Below are 15,040 nucleotides of genomic sequence, written 5' to 3'. Positions count from 1 at the left end.
GGTGGGTTTTTTCTCCTTCTCCTTCTCCTTTTCTCCTCACCCTCCTCCTCCTTCTTCTACTTCTCTTTCTTCTTCTTTTTGCATTAAGCAAAAGCTACTGATGACTTCCTCTGAACTGTCCACTTGAAAATAAAGAGCCATAGTTTAAAAAAATAAGTAAATAAAATACGGGGGTGTCTTTTAGTCTTTTTTTAATGTTTATTTATTTTTGAGAGAGAGCAAGCAGCGGAGGGACAGAGAGAGGGGGAGACAGAGGATCCAAAATGGGCTCTGCGCTGACAGCAGAGAGCCCGGTGTGGGGGCTCAAACTCTAGAACCTATGAGATCATGACCTGAGCTGAAGTCACTTAACCTACTGAGCCATCCAGGTGCCCCAAGTCTATCTTATTTTTTAAAGTCTACTTTGACAAAAAAAAACAAAAACAAAAAAAAACAACCCTTTTGTTGCTGTTTTCAGTTTCACAAGATTAAAGGTAGAAACTGCAGTGACACTTTAGTAGTTTTCACATGATTATGCTCATAACTCAATTAATAGTTTAAATTGTTACAATGAGGCATTTTGAACATTTCAAGTATTAGAAGCAAATATTAAAATATTGTTTTACCTTTTTGATTTGAGAGAGAGAGAGAGGAGAGAGAGAGAGAGAGAGAGAGAGAGAGAGAGAGAGAATCCCAAGCAGGCTCCTCACTGTCAGCACAGAGCCCCATGTGGGGCCTGAACTCACAAACCACACAAGATCATGACCTGAGCCAAAATCAAGAGTTGCCATTTAAATGATGAGCCACCCAGGTGCCCCAAAACATTGTTGTATTTTGAGGTTCATAAAATAGTCCATAATGATTTCTGTGCATCTCTAGTCCCATTTCTTAACTTTGCTGAGCCTAGCTTCCTAATTTATAAGATGGGGCTATAGCTTATATCTTCCTTACATCCTTACCGAAGTGGTGTGCAGATGTCTGCAAAATTCTTGCTCTACAGGTCTCAGTTAGATGGCTATTATTATCACTGCTCGCCCATATGCTTTAACATAGTAATGGTGTAAACATGGAGAGGACAGTGTTTTCATGAATTGTGGGCTCTTTATATCTATCCTATTTAAAATTTTTTTTTCAAATGTTTATTTATTTGAGAGAGAGAGAGAGAGAGAGAGAGAAAGAGCAGAGGAGGGGCAGAGAGGGAGACACGGAATCCGAAGCAGACTCCAGGCTCTGAGCTGTCAGCACAGAGCCCGACACGGGGCTCAAAACCACGAACCGTGAGATCATGACCTGAGCCGAAGGCAGACACTGAACCAAATGAGCCCCTCTGTCTGAGCCCCACTGAACCAACGGAGCCCAGGCGCCCCTCTTTATATCTTATTTTAAAAACAAGACTTATTTTACAGGATTATCAAATGCCCTTTCATTCCCTATTTCTTCCTCTGGCATCCAAATTATTTTTTTAAATAAAAAAATGACCTCTCCTAAGCAGTAAATTCACAAAGGTCCTCTCATCATCTATAAGACTTTTAAAACATCCACTAAGCAACACAGAAACTCTATTTAGAAGTAGAGAAAACATGCAGTAACTTATATGAGCTCCTCCGCTTGCCAGTTTTCTCCAGGAAGTCCGATGTTCTCCTAGGTGCCCTGGCGTGACTCTCCACGCGTGTAGGTGTGGCTGCAAAGCCAGCTGAATAATCAACCCTCCTGGCCACACTGCCTGCCCACATCCCCTGCACCCACACCACATTGTCCTGTGTTCTCTAGGAAGTCAGCTGTGCTGGCGTTGCCTTGCTTGCTGCATTGCACAATGTCGTGAACTCAAAAGGCATTCTCCTGGGCAATTCCTGAAGCTTAGCAACACTCTGTTGATTACTGGTGGTTTACAACATCCCACACAAATGGTGTGTTATTTTAAGTCGTGCTTTGGCATCTGGGCTTTCTATCCCACTTGGGACCACCACATGTATTACAGCCATAGCGCAGCAGTTCACATCTGTCTTTCTCATGTGGCTTGTCCTGGAGATTGAATTTTAGAACCACCACATAGCCCAGAGATTTCAACGCTGAAACAGCTCTAGGGTCTAGTTGGAGCATCTCTCAGGGCCAAAGTTCACGGCGATGTGGGAGGTTAGTGATGTTAGCTCATTGCACCAGCTGGAGTTCTATATGTTAAGGTCTTCTGAGACTACGTTCCATTCATGTATTCCGTCAGTCAGTTTGTCAAATATTGTTTGAATACCATGGATGTGCCAGGCACTGTGTAAGAATCATGTATATACAATGAGCAGGACGGGCACCTGGGTGGCTCAGCTGGTTGAACATCTGCTTCTTGATTTCAGCTCAGGTCATGATCCCAGGGTCGTGGGATTGAGCCCTGTGTTGGGCTCCCTGCTCAGCATGGGGCCCGCTTGAGATTCTTTCTCTCTCTCCTTCTCTCTCTCCCTCTGCCCCTCTCCCCTGCCCCTCCTCTCTCTCTCTTTCAAAATAAAAAATAAATAAAAATTAAAAAATAAAAAACACAATGAGCAGGAGACCTAATCGCTGCCCTCAAGGTTTGTAGTGTAGTGGGGAAGTCAGAGTAGTGATTTTTATGTTCTCTTTATGTCTTCTAAGTGTGAGGTACCCAAGGGCAATTTTCAGTAATAGTGATGTTTTCAGTTGTTATTTCAATTTATAGTTCAACTTTGATAAAAAGTTCTGTGAATTCATCTTTCAAAATAATCACATTTTCCTTCCTTCAGTCCGTTTTGTATAAGGAACAGAGCTTTAAATATATATAGTGCTCCAAGAATTCTCCTCAGAACTCGAATAAATGGCATGGATACGCTTTGTCACTAAAACAGATTCCTTAGAGAGTGGGGTGAGGGAACTAAGGAATCAAGATTATCTGCATAAGAAGGCAATAAATGAGAATTTCCTGTATTTTACCTGTGGTCTCTTACCCTGGACAAAATTAAAAAGTGGTAAACAACAAATGCTAAAAAGTGAAAAGCAGAAAAGACTGCTAGTATGTGTATGTCCCCTTCACAGAGAAGAGTAATTCCAATATCCTGCTCTTACACTTTATTTGAAAGGAAAAGAAGGTGCCTAAACCATTGGAAACTTTTTTTATTCAGAAAATAATTCCTAAATATATACTAAAATCACTTCTCCTTGTTTAATTTGGAAAATGTGAGCTGACTGAAATGTTTTTAGAAGCTCTTGCCTTAAGAAAATCCACCTTGGGGCGCCTGGGTGGCTCAGTCGGTTAAGCGGCCGACTTTGGCTCAGGTCATGATCTCGCAGTCCATGAGTTCGAGCCCCGCGTCAGGCTCTGTGCTGACAGCTCGGAGCCTGGAGCCTGTTTCAGATTCTGTGTCTCCCTCTCTCTGACCTTCCCCCGTTCATGCTCTGTCTCTCTCTGTCTCAAAAATAAATAAACGTTAAAAAAGAAAATCCACCTTAAACCAAAGCTTCAATAGCCCATCCCCAATCATTCGTGTTTCCTTTGGGGCTCACCATTAAAGTCACATGATCCTTCCATGACAAAGTTGCCCTATAACTTCCAGAGACAGCAGGAGGAGGAAGGAGCACCTCTAATTTTCCCATTTAGAAGGTATTTCGACTGCCTGCATTAATCAAAATGCCCATACAATTGGTACTATTTAAAAAATTAAGGGGAGAAATTAAAAAATTAAGGGGAGTGAAGGGGCATCTCCTCTACCCCACTGTCTAATGTTTTTAAATTTTTTAATGTTTATTTATTTTTGAGAGAGAGAGAAAGAGAGAGAGAGAGAGAGAGAGAGCAAGCAGGGGAGGGGCAGAGAGAGGGAGACACCGAATCCAAAGCAGGCTCCAGGCTCTGAGCTGTCAGCACAGAGCCCGACTTGGGGCTCGAACTCACAAGCTGTGAGATCATGACCTGAGCCAAAATTGGAAGCTTAACCGACTGAGCCACCCAGGCACCCATCACTGTCTAATTTTTTAGTCTTGTTTTCCACTACCCTCCATCGTACACCCTCTACCCCAACCACACCAATCTATGTGGAGTCACTGAAACAGGCAGGCTGAAAATAGAAGTGGCAGGAAGACTTGGACAATTTCCGAAGCTTATTAAGGGACAGTCAAGAGGATCGGAGCAGAGGTGTGCCAGGCAACTGTGCTCTTCTACAGTAAATGGGACACAGAGACACATACATCCTGAGGGCCCCTGGATTTATCATCTTTTGACCTATCCTTCCACAAAATATATATCCCTTTGGTCACATGTTTTGCCTGTGAGCTGGATCTTAAATATTCCCTCTCTAGACTTAAAGAGCGAATTATCTCCTACCTATGGAAGGACTGTGCCAAAAACTTCCTATCTCTTCCCTATTGGGTCCATCCCGTGTTGAAGCTAAAGCTGTCTTTCTAAAATGCAAATCTGTGAGGTGTCTGGGTGGCTCAGTCGGTTGAGTGTCCAACTTCAGCTCAGGTCATGATCTCACAGTCCGTGGGTTCAAGCCCTGCATTGGGCTCTGTGCTGACAGCTCAGAGCCTACAGCCTGCTTCTGATTCTGTCTCCTTCTTTTTCTGCCCCTCTCCTGCCCATGCTCTGTCTCTTTCTGTCTCTCAAAAAATAATAAATAAATGCTCAAAAAATTTAATTAAAATAAAATGCAAATCTGTCTATTTAAAAAGAAAATCTTTCAATGGTTCTCCATTGCTTGCAGTGATTTCCAACTAGAGGGAAAACTTCCACTAGAGTGAATGGGTGGGAAATGGGGCATATGAGCACCACTTCAAGGATTTTTCAAAACCTCACACACACATACACATACACACATGGATGTGTGCTATCATTACCTCCCTTCCTTCAAGTCCCCTTAGCCACCCTATCCACACGTCCCACCTGGTGAAAATTACTGCCATGTTGGTTCAGTAATAGGCATTGTTTGTATCCCTCAGTTATGCTGAAGCATAAGAAAGGTTGAGGAGCCCTCACTGCAGAATGAAGTCCAAACTCCTTAACATGCCATACAAAGTCCTCTTTACTTATTTATTTTTTCAAAGTCCACTTTAATATTCTCCCGGCTTTCCATTCCAGTCTCATCTTCAACCACTCCCCATTTCATGCCCTATGAGCCAACCACATCAATCTGGGTCAATCCTTGAATAAGTCTTGGTTTTTCATACATCTGTTTATGCTATTCCACTTACCAAGAATGCATTTCTCCCCTTACACAGCTAGGGATTTTCCATTTAACCTTTAAAAAGATATCAACAACTGAGGCGCCTGGGCAGCTTAGTCAGTTAAGCGTCTGACTCTTGATTTTGGCTCAGGTCGTGATCTCATGGTTTGTGGGATCAAGCCCCACGTCTGGCTCTGTGCTGACAGCATGTCTGGCATGACAGCCGGCTTGGGATTCTCTCTCTTTCTCCCTCTCTCTCTGACCCTCCCCCACTCTCTCTCTCTCTCAAAATAAATAAACTTAAAAAAAAAAAGGCACCAACAACTCTATCTACAGCCACAGCCTCTTCCTGGATTCTAGGACCATTTGGGTGTCTAGAAAATATACAAGCTCCTGGACTCACCTCTCCCTGGCTATTTCTCCTGCAGCTGGCCACATCTCCCACTGACTTCTCCCCCTCAAAATCCAAGGCTTTGCTACAATCCATGAAGGAATGTATAATCAGATCTTGCTTCCCAATATTCTCCCCTTTCCCATTCTGCTCCAGCCACACTGGCCTCCTGTTCTTGAAACACATCAAACACATAGTGACCTCAGGGCCTTTGTAACTTCTGTTCCATCTGGAACACACTTCTCCTAGAAATCTTCCTTTCTTTCAAGGGTCTGCTCATATGTATCACACATGAAACCACTTTTTATAGAACAGTACCAGCTCACCATCACTTTACATCCCTTCCCATTATTCTCCATAATGCTTACCCTACTGGACATATTATATTTTTATTGTGGTTGTTACTTGCCTCTCCCTCTCACCCACTCATATCAGAACATAAACTACCCAAGGACCAGGTTCTATTTTGTTGTTCTCTACCAAATTTCTAGCTCCTAAAACAGTACCTGGAACATAGTAGGTGCTCAGTAAAAGTGTGCTGTTGTCATTCTTATTTACCAACTCACTTAAAAAGTGATATGGTGCTTCCAGTTAAACATACTGGGTTCAATATCAATTTATATCTGTTTCTTCCTGAGACTCCACTAAATTGACAGTAAAAGGATTTTAAAAATGAAAAGGAGAACGGGAGTGGGGACATCAATGGAGCCTACCCTGACCACCCTATTTAAAATTACACCCTTCCCTTCTCAGTCTCAATTACATCCTCCAGCACCTATCATCCTTTAATAGGCTATGTAATTCACTTATAAATTATGCTAATTTGTCAGACCCATCCCTAGAACATAAGCAACAAGAAGGCAGAATCTTTGTTTCACTAATGTAATATTCTAAGTAATAGAACAGTGCCTGGCACTAAGTGGGTTCTCAAAAAAAATAAATAAAAAAAATAATTATATATATATATGTATATATATATATATATACATATATATATATATATATTTGTAGAATGAATGAATGGAGAATGGAATAAGACTGTGGAAGCTGAGAGAAGATGGATGGATGGATGGTGACTAAAGAGGAGGCTGGAATCCAAGCAAGAAGAGAATGGGGTTGTCAACAGAAATAAGCCAGTTTGCTCTGCAGCACTGCAAGGAGGCTCAGGAATTGGCAGGAGGCACCCCTGATCGGGGGTGGGGGTGGGGGAAATGCAGTTGGAAGTGGAAAATCCAACCACAGAGCAGGCAGAGGCACACTTGGACTCCAGCAGAAGATGAGGCTTTGCCTCTCCAGAGAGACTGAGAAGAGGGATTCTGAATTAAAGACACGACACAGCTGAGAGTGGAGATGCTGAGCTTAATCAGAGAATAAGTGAGACTTCTAGCTCCCTTCCTCCATGACCTTGAGAACACAGGCAGTTAGGTTTATTAAGCGCCTCCTTCCCCCAGCATCCCTCCGCTGAAGTAACCAGGGAGGAGAGTGGAGACTTTGCTGAAAATTGCTCTGTCCAGGAGAAAACTCAGTAACATTTGGGAAGTCATGGAGCTACGCCATCACAATTTTCAGTAAAAGTTATTTCCAACCTATAGTAGTTGTTGGCTAAGTGATTGATCAAAAGGAGAGAATAAAAATTTTTTTCAGATATGCAAAGGGGCAAGATATTTACCACTCACGTGTTCTTCCTCAGAAATCTCAGGGAGGAGGGGCAACTGGGTGGCTCAGTCGGTTAAGCATCCAACTTCAGCTCAGGTCATGATCTTGTGGTCCTTGGGTTCGAGCCCCACACCGGGCTCTGTGCTGACAGTTCAGAGCCTGGACCCTGCTTCTGATTCTGTGTCTCCCTCTCTCTCTGTCCCATCCCCACTTATGCTCTGGCTTTTGCTCTATCTCTCAATTCTTAAAAATGAATGTTAAAAAAAAAGAGATTAATGAAGAAAAAGGAAGCATGAAGTTCAAGCAGCAGAAGATCTACACAGAAAAGGGCACACAGAATCCTCAGAATGATGGAGAAAAGAGATCTGAGCACAACTAACATGTAAGGAGGGCTGGTCCCAAGAACACAAAGGGCTATCCGATTACATAGAGGTGACTGAACATAGAGGGAGGAGAGTCCCACTCCTATTGGAAAAACTGGGAGATGAAATGAAATTGCTTGACAACTAAGCAAATGGAAAAAAGAAATAGTCATTAACCTTGGGGAAACCAAAGTTCTACATGGAAAGAAGCAAGATAGTGCTCTACATGGCTAACCCGCAGGTCCTACTTATCATGGTGGTAAGTATGGAAATGCTGAATGGTGACTTAACCAAAAATTATGATAGCTCTGTTAGAAGGTTGGGGGTGAATGAAACAGGTGTGAAGAGAGAGGAGATGGACAAGGGAGCTAAATCCTCTTCTTCACTGGTAAGAAGTTTTAGACCTTATCATAAACAAGGACATAACGGACAGAGCAGCTAAGACAATCAAAAATTAGTTACTTCTGGAAAGCATGAACCTAGAGTGAAAAACGAGTGGGCAGGATGTGTTTAAAATTACATGCCTTTTGGGGCGCCTGGGTGGCGCAGTCGGTTAAGCGTCCGACTTCAGCCAGGTCACGATCTCGCGGTCCGTGAGTTCGAGCCCCGCGTCGGGCTCTGGGCTGATGGCTCAGAGCCTGGAGCCTGTTTCCGATTCTGTGTCTCCCTCTCTCTCTGCCCCTCCCCCGTTCATGCTCTGCCTCTCTCTGTCCCAAAAATAAATAAACGTTGAAAAAAAATTAAAAAAAAAATTACATGCCTTTTGAGGCACCTGGATGGCTCAGCTGATTAAGAGTCTGCCTTTTTTTTTTTTAATTTTTAAAAAATGTTTATTTATTTAGGGAGAGAGAGAACACGTGTGGGGGAGGGGCAGAGACAGAAAGGAGAGATTCCCAAGCAGGCTCCTTACTGTCAGTGCAGAAGAGCCTGACACGGGGCTGGATCTCACGAACTGTAAGATCATGACTTGAGCAGAAATCAAGAGTCAGACGCTTAGCCGATTGAGCCACCCAGGCTCCCCTAAGTGTCCAAGTCTTGATTTCAGCTCAGATCATGGTCTCATGATTCATGAGATCAAGCTCTGTGTTGGCCTCTACACTGACAGTTTGGAGCCTGCTTGGGATTCTTCCTCTCCATCTCTCCCTGCCCCTCCCCCTCTTGCGCTTTTCTACACACTCTCTCAAAATAAACATTTAAAAATAAATAAAAATGCAAGGCTCTTAGTACTATTTTACCTTTTTAATCATGTATGTGTATAACTTGGGGAAAAAATCTAAAACTGAAAAAGAAACCCCCAAAAACCTCTTTCCCCAAAAGAGAGGGAAACTATACAGCCCAGAAGAACAAGAAAGTCACAGTGCAACTTCGACCTTTGTTCTTCAAGTGGTGATGTGTCTGAACCTGTTAAAATAGAGGACCGAAAATTAACTATTTAGACTATGGAGTGGGTTGCATGATTCCTTGCAGTCATTTCCTGAGAAATGTCAGCAGTTCATCTGTGTTACAGCATAAAGCAAATAGCTGAAACACTGCTGGGAAAGTATTTATCTTTGCCAGTAAGCTAAACAAGCTGCAGAAACTGATCTCTTCTCAACATGATCCTAAAGACGGGAGAATCAAGCCAATGGACTTTGCCAATGGAAATGGAATGAGCGCAGGAATAAGCATGACAGGAAGTGAGAGAGAGGAAAGCCCCTTTGCTGAAGACTGTTTCCCCACCTGTAGAATTTGGAGGCACAATCAGATCATCTCAAGTTCCTTTTTTAGCACTAAAGTACAAGCGAGACGTTTGCACGCACCTCCTTAACCTCTTCCATTTCCTGAATTAACTAATGGTCTATGGCATAGATGACCATATGTCCTAGTGCTCCCAGAACATTCTTGGTTTATATCTGTAGTTTGCTCTTCCTTTAACTCTCCAAAGTGCCTAGTTCAGATGATAAATTACATGGGCCTATTCCCCATCGTCATATCCATTTTAATCTTGTTTATATTTCTAAGGAAAAACATGAATGTAGTTTTTAACTTACAAATACAACATTTCACAACTTGGTTTCTCTGAAAAATTTGGAGAAATCTCAAATTCCTTTGTGGGCAGTTTTGTAAACTATCAAGATTTTTTTTTTTAACAGATTAAATCATAATGTAAATTTTTCTTTCCAAAAAACATTCAGTGTGCACGATATTCTGTTAAAACTATCAAACTTAGGACATTTGCTACTTCTTTAAAATCATGACTAAATATTCGTGGGAGAATGAATTCAATATTCTAGGCAATACAATAAGTTTTAATCATTAAAACAGTTCCAGAACAAGGTCTGCCACCGACTTTATTAACAATTATAACAATGATCTCAAAAGAATGTTCTTAGTAGGTACGTCTCATCCATCTTCATGGCTGTTTGTAAGCTAATCAGTTACCAACCAGGGAATACGCATGCCCCTTCCACTGCACAAAATGTGTATGCTATTAATTCCCAAACTTTTTTTTAAGGTTAAGGCTAGAGTCCTGCCAATCCCCTGAAAAACAGCTTACATATTATTCAGTGAACTTGAAACACTGCTTTCAGTGAGCAGCCCTGAAACAGATTCCGTAATTGATTACTCCGTTACAAGGGAGATTTAAACATTGCTTGGTTTTCTGGGACAAAGAGTTGCTTAGTTTTATTCAAGTATGCACTATCCCTGATATAAAACATGTCTCACTATAAAGAGCTGTGATTTGTTTCAGCATTTTCTTTTTTACTTAACCACTTAAGACACTGCCTCTGGAAGTTTCTTTTAAGTGAAATATGAGGTCCAATTAGAAGGGGAAAAAAACCCAGTGAATGAATTTTGCTTCAAGGATGCATGATTACCATATTTTTAAAAATTGCTTAAAAAATGAGCTAATGTGTTAGACTGGGCCATGCTATGATGACTAATTCACTGTCTGCCCTAACCTAACGAAAACAAAAGGAGAGCTGAATCTGACACTCGCTTGAGCTTTTAATCGGTATTAGAAAGTATGCCTTGAGTTTTTGGATCTGAGATCAGGTTTGCTTGGTAGCCTCAAAGAGCAATTTTCCCTTTTTTTTTTCTTCCTAAATTTGCTTTTGATCATTTCAGACAATTCATCCTTTTGAATGAAAAACAGAAGAGAGGAATCTTGAATGAGGTTAAGTAAACGGAGAAACTGTCACATAAAACAAGTTTAAATCCCAGTAACAGCATCCATGCAGGACAAACGGAAGCATTATTCTTTTGAAAACATTATTCTTTTAAACAGTGTGTAATGACATCCTCCCTAGAGACTTCTTCCATGAAAGAAGGAAAAATACTTCCTCAGAAGTCATTTTCTAGATTCCAAGTGTAATGAGTGAAGCACAGTTAAAAGTTAAAACCTGGGTTTACTTTACATAAGAAGGTTCAAAATTGAACCGCAAAAAAGGTGATTCTAAGAGTTTCTGCATTTCCTTGTTTTGTGTTACTTACTGATATGTCCATGAACGAAAGGGACAAGTAAAAAGACTGCCATTACTATTTTAAACCTACAAATCAGTGCATGCGTTCTTACTGTAAACTTTGAGCTAAGAATATTTTCTGTTTTCAAGGAGGAAATCTGCAAGACTCAACTATGTGGAACGTCAGATAATTTACTCTTAACTTCCCTGGAAGTAGATAATTTTCTTACGCTGAAATATAAACTGTGGAATATGTTTCAAGTACTCTGTGCTCCTGTTACCACCTGAGAACTTAACTAAAATAACTATAGCAAGTTTATGTTTTTAAGTTTGGTATTTAAGTATCAGAAGTTGGCTTTTGTTCCAAATGTTTAAAATAGGATTAGACAACAAAAAGGTACGTAGCAGAGAAAGTACTTCTTTCAATTCAAACACTACTTTATAAGTTTAAGTGATGCATGGTCCAAATAAACAGCTCTCTTCAAAGATTTCAAAACTGTTGCACACACATTTAATGTAATCCAACAATGAAGAAAGACACTATAGATAAATCATAATTATGATGTTTATTTAGCAAAATAAACTTAAAGTTTTCTATTAAAAAAACATAAGAATCATATCCAAATTTTAGCTTCCCCCATCTTCTTTGGTATTGAAATCAATGTTCGGGGTATAAAATATTTTATTCTGAAGTTGAGTCACTGGGTCTATAACAGTTTTCCATATAAGGAAAATAGAAAATTAAATTGCCTGTAACTGTCTTATTTATTGAACAACCAATGGATGCATTATGTGTGTGCAGAGACCAACATCAAGGAAATATTCATTCACTGATGTGTTTTCTACAGAAAAATATATTTCAATTTTTTAATGATCATCTGTCATCATTTTATTATGTTGTCCGAATAGTAATCCAATATGCAGATCCTGCTGTCACTTCACTGATGAACTACCCTCCAAGGAAGTGAACACTGCCATCCCAGGACTTAGCAATACTTATTTTCAACATGTTTCCACCATTAAAATTTTTCTGAATTTCTCATTATTGTGGGCTTCAGTCTTTGCCATAAAATAGTATCTGGAAACTGCTAAACATCATTAAATTAATATTAATAAAACCCAAATCTATCTAAATCTTTTTCTCTCAAGAAAAAAATATCACTTAAAATCAGACTTGTTGTTTCTTCTAAGGGTAGTATTATATGCATTGCTAAATTAGCCAAGCCAGTTACTTCCAGAAACACCAAGCTACTCTTCTTCCTCTGATAAACCTTTGCCTTTCCAATTCCGATTTCTCCATATCCCTGCTTTCTTGTATGAAAAAAATCTTCCCCTTAATTTGTTAAAATGAATCTGAGATAAAAAGTCCAGTAACAAACTAGGGCAATTTTTTTTTTTTTTTTTTTTGCATAGACTCTTGCGACCACACAACGATCCGGCAACGCATGGCTTTAGCGCTAACACTGTGACTGGGAACAGGACGAGTACAACCACAGTAAAATACAGCTGTCTATGAGAAGGACTGCGTAAAGGCATCTTTGGCCATGCAGGCTCTGGGCCCTCTGGAAATAAGTCAGCTGCATTGCCAACATGACAAAGAAAATAGCGATGTTCAGGATCAGGAATAGTTTGGTGTACGAAGCGGAAGGGGCTCTGCTGCGAGTTGTCATCATCCGCGTCTGTCCAAACCGGCCTTTCATCAAGCCCCCGTTTTTGTGTTTCTCATACGTTACATCTGCAAAATCTAAAAGGTCTTTCATCTCTTCATCTTCGTCTATGGGCAGTTCTTTCTGTGCTAGAATCTGAGCTTTCTGTCGAATCTTTTTTTCATTGACCTCAATCTGTGCAAAAATATCAGGGACCGCGTCCACAAATTTATAGCGTTTGCCTGCCCTTCGGTTTTTCTTTGACTTGCTCTGCTGCTGCTGCTGCTGCGATATGGCAAAAATCCTATCAATGGCCTCCTCCGTCTGCCTCTTGTCTGAAAATCTCAGCAGGCGCTCAGCGGTCTTCCTAAAGCTAGCTGTGTTCCGGACTCGGGACAGGATCTGCTTCTCCAGCAGCTGGAACACTGGCTTAAAATGCTGCAGGTTCTGTTCCACAATAGCAGCGTAGTCCTTCACCTCGGGCACAGTGGTGCTCTTGATGGCTGAACTCCGGTCGAACAGAATTTTCTGACGATCTGCAATGACCTGTGCAAAGGCAGACTGTCCCGTGGTCTCTCCTGTCCAAAGGTAAGTGGCGTAGGCATGCTGGCTGGTGGCTACGAACACATCCAGTTGCTGGGAGTCCCCGTGGATGCTGAAACTCTGAACATCTACAGACGGCCCTATAAAGAGGTAAGCGGTCCTGGTGATGGGACTCCGGAGGTGCATGGTGACATTCACGTAGTTTGTCCCGTTGTAGGGATAGCCCCGAGGGTATGTCACTGAAGCAAAGGTTGCTTTCTCACTGTAGCCGGTATCATCCATCCAGTACATTTTGTACAGACCATCCCGTTGCCTGATAAAAGCCCCGTGGACCCCATCTACCACTGTTTCCTCAAAGGGAACATCCACATTGTGGAAGAAGCTTGCGGCGGTCTCCAAGGGGCTGTCCTCTCCCAGGTGTATTTGGTCCACGAGGAGAAGGAGCTGTGGATGAAGGAGGATCAGATTCCTCTGCACGCTCCTCAGATTAAGCTGGGGGTTATAAGCTCCCACACCTTCCCCTCGGATGAAAACCACTCCATTTTTCTCCATTGCTGCAACCACTCTCCCCTGGCAGCTGGCGGCCAGGTCATGCTTGTATTTAGACCATTTCGATGAGCAGTCTTCCGTGACCTGACCCTCCCAGGGAGAAAAGCAGCTCTTTGACACAGCTGGGGAAAACATCAAAACATTGTTGAAGAAGGTGTACTTTGGCCCATAGAGAGCCTCAGTGATGAAAGGCACACCATTGGGAGCAAAAGTAAATGAGTTTTGATCAGGATGCTCGTGCCCGGCATTAAAGTTTCTCCATCCTTTGATCCAATCTTTGTATTTGTTTCTGTGGACAATGTCATATATTGCACGGCCCCCCAGTTTTCCTGACTTGAAGGAAAGAAACGATCTATTGATTTCTGCAGGCAGGGCACTTCCGTAAGTCACAACACCCCAGTCTTCAAAATAATGCAATGTAGGGGTGCCAAAATCCAGAGGAGGAACGGATTTCAAGCTGGCATCATACCTGAAAGGATTCATTTTTAAACAATGAAATGGGTTTCTGGTGGAAGTTAAAATCACACATCATGACTGTGATGCCACTTTGTGACGTGGCTGGAGGAAACAACACAATGCTCCCCAGAGGGCCGGCAGTGTATTCTGTGTTTGGGACATTTCCGGAAACACCCGTGGATAAGCATGCACAGGGGAGCACCCTTGCTGAATGGGAGAGGAGTACTTCATACCGTGGGATCCTCGGGCTTGAGCCTGAAATGGCTGCTGCTGTTCATACTACAGGGACGTTCTTCACGTAACGATTTCAGAACTGCCATCCAAATGACCAGGGCTCACAGAATTAAGTTCCCATCTAAACTAGTCCAGGGGTGCCTATTCTAGAGAACCCCGTGTTAGGATCTAGACTCTAACAAGCCTCAAGTTGTTAGGAAATACTGTTCTGTCATGGCTGATATTACTGAAAGTTTGGTAGAGTACTTTCACCCTCTAAAAAAATAGATTTAAATAGAATTGAATTTCACACACTAGATAAAATTTACTACCAATACCACACGTAAGAATGTAAGTGGATGACAGGTGCCTGGGTGGCGCAGCCGGTTAAGTATCTGACTCTGGATCTCAGCTCAGGTCATGATCTCATGGTTCATGAGTTCAAGCCCCACATCGGGTCCTGTGCTGATGGGGTAGAGCCTGCTTAGGATTCTGTCTTTCCTTCTTTCTGCGCCTCCCCCGCTTGTGTGTACTCTCTCTCAAAATAAATAAAGAAACTTAAAAAATATTAAAAAAAAAAACAAATGCAAGTGGATGAAATTCAACAAACTATTAATACCAGGAGATTTGTAATTGTGGCCTACTA

General features: G+C 41.8%; 1 protein-coding gene across 6 annotated transcripts in view; it reads right to left on the bottom strand.

Moving 5' to 3' along the window:
• Positions 1–15,040, bottom strand: part of DSE (dermatan sulfate epimerase) — a 99,953-nt gene that overhangs the window by 4,407 nt on the left and 80,506 nt on the right. For 5 of the 6 annotated variants that reach the window (XM_047860749.1, XM_047860751.1, XM_047860750.1 and 2 more), the window contains one exon: positions 11,535–14,194. The exons of the other annotated variant lie outside the window; for it this stretch is intronic. In XM_047860749.1, coding sequence (XP_047716705.1) covers positions 12,445–14,194 — 1,750 coding nt within the window. In that variant the 3' untranslated portion in view covers positions 11,535–12,444. Of the gene's footprint in view, positions 1–11,534; positions 14,195–15,040 lie in introns of those variants that run through there. 6 annotated transcript variants of the gene reach the window in all.

This window comes from Prionailurus viverrinus, chromosome B2, assembly GCF_022837055.1.
Source record: "Prionailurus viverrinus isolate Anna chromosome B2, UM_Priviv_1.0, whole genome shotgun sequence".
In the NCBI taxonomy this organism is placed as follows: Eukaryota; Metazoa; Chordata; class Mammalia; order Carnivora; family Felidae; genus Prionailurus; species Prionailurus viverrinus.
Note: the sequence above shows the minus strand (reverse complement) of the source record. Positions and strands in the feature narration are given on the sequence as shown.